Source organism: Phodopus roborovskii, unplaced genomic scaffold (genome assembly GCF_943737965.1).
Source record: "Phodopus roborovskii unplaced genomic scaffold, PHOROB, whole genome shotgun sequence".
Classification (NCBI taxonomy): domain Eukaryota; kingdom Metazoa; phylum Chordata; class Mammalia; order Rodentia; family Cricetidae; genus Phodopus; species Phodopus roborovskii.
Window position 1 is genome coordinate 30,341 of NW_026125292.1, and position 5,501 is coordinate 35,841.

The 5,501-nt window shown below is 42.9% G+C and overlaps 1 protein-coding gene across 1 annotated transcript; it reads left to right on the forward strand.

Moving 5' to 3' along the window:
* Positions 1-589: 589 nt before the first annotated feature.
* Positions 590-5,275, forward strand: LOC127234176 (cytochrome b-c1 complex subunit Rieske, mitochondrial-like). Its single transcript, XM_051200999.1, is given in 4 exon segments — positions 590-655; positions 657-819; positions 4,385-4,854; positions 4,856-5,275. Coding segments are annotated over 4 exon segments (825 nt in total). The 5' UTR covers positions 590-604; the 3' UTR covers positions 4,997-5,275.
* The last annotated feature ends 226 nt before the right edge of the window (positions 5,276-5,501 follow it).

Below are 5,501 nucleotides of genomic sequence, written 5' to 3' on the forward strand. Positions count from 1 at the left end.
AAGGGCCGGCCTTCACTGGTAAAATGGCGATAGCATTAGTGTCATTTCAAAGAGATCATAATGCAGAAAACCTCCAAATCTAAAGAATAGTATATAATGGAAAATCAGAAGCCACTGTCATTGTCAAACTTTGACACAGTTTTCTGGCTTTTCTGGTGTAAGATGATAAAAATTGTAGCAAAACAAACAAAAAAGTATTTATTCTAAGCAATAGACGTTAGGAAGTAGGAGCTTGTACTTAATTCTGTAATAATTTTTTTCTCGTGCCTAGGTCGTCCCTGGTTAAGTTTTTGCCCTAAATGAAGGATCGCAGTCACCACCACGAGAAATTCCTCCAGGCTTGTGTTTTCTTGAGGCACTGTCACCAAGCCAGACACCGAATGAGAGCCAGCGCCAGGCCCCGCCTTTTCCTGTCCCGCCCCCACCTAGCGCCCGTAGCCACGCCTCCTAAGCGGCGATCCTCCGGATTCGCGGATCCTTGCGGGACTCCCTTTCCGGCGGCGCGCTGACGTCACAGGCCCTGCGCCTTCCGCGCCTCTTCGGGCCTGCGTAGGAGCGGAAGGTCGTCCCTGTGACCGGCTCGGTGTTTGGAGCGGCTGTCGCCATGTTGTCGATCGCTGCCCGCTCAGGCCCATTCGCGCCCGTCCTGTCGGCCCACGTCCCGCGGGGTGGCGGGCGCGCTGCGGCCCCTGGTGCAAGCCGCGGTGCCCGCCACCCCGGAGCCTCCTGTTCTGGACGTGAAGCGACCCTTCCTGTCCCGAGAGTCGCTGAGTGGCCAGGCCGCGACCCGGCCTTTGGTCGCCACGGTGGGCCTCAACGGTGAGCTGGGTTCGGGGTGCCCCGATCTCGTTCCCTGCCGTTCCGGGTCCGGGGCGGTAGAGGAGGACGGTGTGCTGGGATGTGGGTCCCCGGCCGGAGCGGGAAGATGCGGTGCCGGCCTCAGCGACCTTGACAGCCTGGGCGCCTCCTCCGAGCAGGCGCACTCACCAGGACCCAATGCCTCTGGGATGCTCCGGCGGCTGCATCCTCCACCTCCCAGGCCTAAGCACTTGTCTGCACTCAGGCTACACTTGACTTCCGTAGTTAACTTCAACACTAAGCCTCTCACTGTTCCCGCTCAGTGACAGACACTGTTGGCTTACAGGAGCTTGACCTTGGGCACATTTCCAAACGTTTTCCCCCACCGGTGAGGTGGATTCGTGGTTATAACAATTTTGGTGTCAGGAGGCTTACGTGAGAGAATTCTATGTAAAGTCATTGGTAGGGTTTAGACGATTACGTGTTGGAAACAGAAATGGTAAAGAACACATAGGAAGTTCAGTACTAGTGCAGCTGCCTTTCAGCGTCTTTACTCCCCAGAGACCACCCCCATTCCCCCATTTTTCCATGAACGAGAAAGGAAGGCATAACCCCTAGGTCAGCTCCTCTGTAGAGGGTCAGCAGCATTTCAGGTATCTGCCTCCTCTAGCTAGGACTTTTGACAAGCCCTAGCTAGTGAAAGAGGCAGAGGTAGATGCTACTCTTGTGAAGAGGCAGAGGTAGATGCTACTGTTACAGAAAACAGACCACCAGCAGTGAAGTGAGCCACATAGAGGGGATTCTTTGCAGCATGGTCCAAGTTACCTAAATCTATGCTTGGTCTGACATTTGTGTGTGTGTGTGATTTAAAAATCTAGAACGATTTCTGCTGCATGCCACATTATGGGAAGCTGCACTGGGCTCTGGTTTCTGCTTCCATATGATTCTGGTTCATCTCACAGTCCTCACTATGTTGTTACCTACTTGGCACCCTTCAGTGTTGAGTTTATGACCTTTCTATGTGTTAATCGGATTGCCCACATTTTACTCTGCATCGGTTCACCCACCCTACCCCTCTTTTTCTCTCCCCCCCCCCCTTTTTTTTTTTTCTTTTCCTTTCCTTTTGAGGTAGAGTCCCACTGTGTAGCCTAGGCTGGCCTCAGATCTGCCTGCCTCTGCCTTCCCCAATCTGGGATTATGAGCATGAACTACCATGCTTAGCTTTCCTGCAGGTTTAATGATCAGCATTGTGTTTTTTTGCATAGCTATATTTTAGCCTTTAATCTTAATTTCAGGTCAGATTCAACATTTTACAATTGCTGAATCCCTTACATCATTAAAACATGTTAGCACTTGACATCTGCTGTTGAAACTTCCGACCTCGACTTTAATGGAATAGAAAAGCTCAGTAATTTTCGTCTCCCAGTGTCAGGTTTTGTATAAGCTGGTACAAGATCTTTTTTTCTGAATAAATATGAAAGAACACTAGTGGGTCTTTGAGAAAGTGTTCAGGACAGAAGTGTAATACCTTAGCTTATTCCAGCTCTGTTGAGTTGGGGCATGGGGAGGTGAGAAATGAGGGAGGAGGAATTGCAAAACAAAACAAAAAATCACTCAAGTTTGTCAGATAGCCCAAAGGTTTCTTATAAAGACTGGTGAATTACCTGCTTCATAAAAGCTTTTTCCATAGCAGACTGTCAAAACAGCCAAACCCTTTTCCCTGAAAACATTTACCTTGTAGCTTAATTTCTACTTAAAATCCATCAAGGTGGCTTATGGAAAGATAGATGGTGGCAAAGTGGGTGGGTTTGGGTTGGAAGAGTCATGGAGGAGTAAGTTTGCATTATGGTAGCAAACTTTCCATGCAGAGTTCTAGGTACATTGGCTCTACAATTGCAAATCTACATGCCTTAGACTTCTTTTATTTATTTTCGAGGCCATATTCCCATAATTGATAGTAATAATGCTTAAGGTTAGAATTAAATTAAGCACCCATGGTTAATATGCTTTGTGCAAATTACAAGAGAATGACTTTTGCAACATGGCAGTTTCCCAAATTTTCATTGGTTAATGATGTCACCCAATGAAGTATAACTTTCTGGACCCAGAACAGTCAATAACTAGATTTCTTTTGTCACCATATGATTTTTTTCTTTTGTCAGAATGAGTCATTCTATGTAGTGTTCTTAATTACCTTGTATTGTATTGTCAGGTTGGATACTGTTGAATGCAGAGCTGTGAATTTGGCTCCTTTATGTTTGAGGTAGACAACACATTTTTTAGTGTGATGTTATGGGGAAGTGATTCTTACTTGATTCCAAATGTTACTCTATACCATCCCTTTGATATTAGGTAAGCTAATACATAATATGTCAAGTGATTTTGCAAAGTCCTAATTGAGACTCCTAGGTTACCACTACCCATGTCTTAGTTCTTCCCCACCCCCAAAAGGATTGGGTGGTCAGAAAAGTAATTTTGACATTACTTGTTCAAATTTGTGACTTCTGTAGTTCCTTGATTTGAAGTCACGTGAAAAGTAGTTGAAATACTGATATTTGGGATTAAGGAGACTTACGATGAGAACCTCCAAGACCAAGATAGCACTGTCACTTACAGTGGCCTTGTGTGTCATGAGTAGATCTGCATTTTGAAAGGATATATTTTTCTGAAAGTGAATAATTTTCAACATTCTTTTTTCCCTAAAAAGTATACTACAGTCTTAAATCAAATTTTTTGAGAATACATATTTTCTATTTATAGGACCGATTTTTATTCTCTCTGTATATCTTTTGTGAGGAAATTTACTTTCTTAACAATAGTTAGAGAAGCTTGTTAGTAAGCTCATTGTTTTTGTCTGAGATGTAGAAATGGCACGGGGAGGGAAGACATGCTACTGCTGCTTTCACACTATGTATAAGCAGTAAATATTTTTAAATGTCTGTTCATTTGTCACAGACATTTGGCCCATTTTATAACGTACAGAAAAGTGTCCCATTCAAAGGGTCCACAGTATAGAAAAGAAAGATTTTTTTATTTTATTTTTTTTATAGATGCTGTTATCCTGGTGAAGGGGGAGATATATGAAAATCGCCCTCTTCCCCCTTATTAAATTGAATAATTATTTTGTAGATTCCATTGAATATTGCCTATTCTGATAAGTTTGTTGTTCTTTGGCTACCAATGGCTTTATTTGAAAATTTATGCCCTGGAATTGAAAATAGCAGTCCTTAATTTTTCTACAACTAAAGTTTACCAAGTCACAGGAGGGTTACTATGTTGTAATTAGTATGTTATGAACTTTAGTAATTTTTCCAGGGAGCAAATGACAGAAATACAGACTAGAGATTTGCCTTGAGATGACCACACAGGAATTGTTAGGTGGACTTAGTGAGTTTTGAGACCTACTCTAGAGAGAATGAGAAGTAATTAGCATAGATGGGTAGTCTGTCTAAGCAGTTGATTAAAAAGAAAAATTTGAAAGATCTGTTTATTTTGCCATTTGTCATTATGACTCAAAAGTCTTTGCTGATATGTACGCCTTCCAGGACATTCTTTTAATTGTAGTTTTCACCTGTTTGTCTTGCAGTTCCTGCTTTTGTTAGTTATTCCCATACAGATGTCAAGGTGCCCGACTTCTCTGATTACCGTCGTGCTGATGTTCTAGATAGCACAAAGTCTTCTAAAGAGAGCAGTGAGGCTAGAAAAGGCTTCTCGTACCTGGTAACTGCAACTGCTACTGTGGGCGTTGCGTACGCTGCCAAGAATGTGGTCACCCAGTTCGTTTCCAGCATGAGCGCTTCTGCTGATGTACTGGCCATGTCGAAGATCGAGATCAAGTTGTCTGATATTCCAGAAGGAAAGAACATGGCTTTCAAGTGGAGAGGCAAACCTCTGTTTGTGCGCCATAGAACCCAGAAGGAGATTGCCCAGGAAGCTGCAGTTGAAGTGTCCCAGTTGAGGGATCCCCAGCATGATTTAGAGAGAGTAAAGAAACCTGAATGGGTTATTCTGATAGGTGTCTGCACTCATCTTGGTTGTGTGCCCATTGCAAACGCAGGGAGATTTCGGTGGCTATTATTGCCCATGCCATGGGTCACACTATGATGCCTCTGGCAGGATCAGGAGGGGGCCTGCGCCTCTCAACCTGGAAGTGCCTACCTATGAGTTCACCAGTGATGATGTAGTTGTTGTGGGGTAGACACTGGACTCAGGCCTAGGCTTCTTTCAGTCTTTCTGTCCCCTCAGAAGAATTGAGAGCAAGCCTTGTGTACTTCTAGGTTGGTTGATTTAAAATATTTAAGATGTGAATAATGTATTGGCAAACATTAATGTGAAGTAATTGAATTCACTCTTAAATATTGTCAAGCTTATCGTAATAAAGCCACTGTTGAACATCATTAAATTCAGTTACAGACTTGAAAGGTACAATGTCTTTGATAGCTAATTCTAATAAAACATTACAGATTGTTGTACAAGATATTTGTGAAATCTGTAAATGGCTTTCTCATTATCTAAATTCTCATATCTTCAACTTGAAAAGAGGTAGGCATCATTTTTTACTTCCAAGTGAATGGCAAAGGTTATTTTAATGTCAAATGTTTTTGTTTTGATAATTACACTTTTCACAGTTATGGGAAATGACATAGATAAAAATATTGTATTGAAATATTTTCATTTTTAAAGACTGGATTTTATTCTGTACC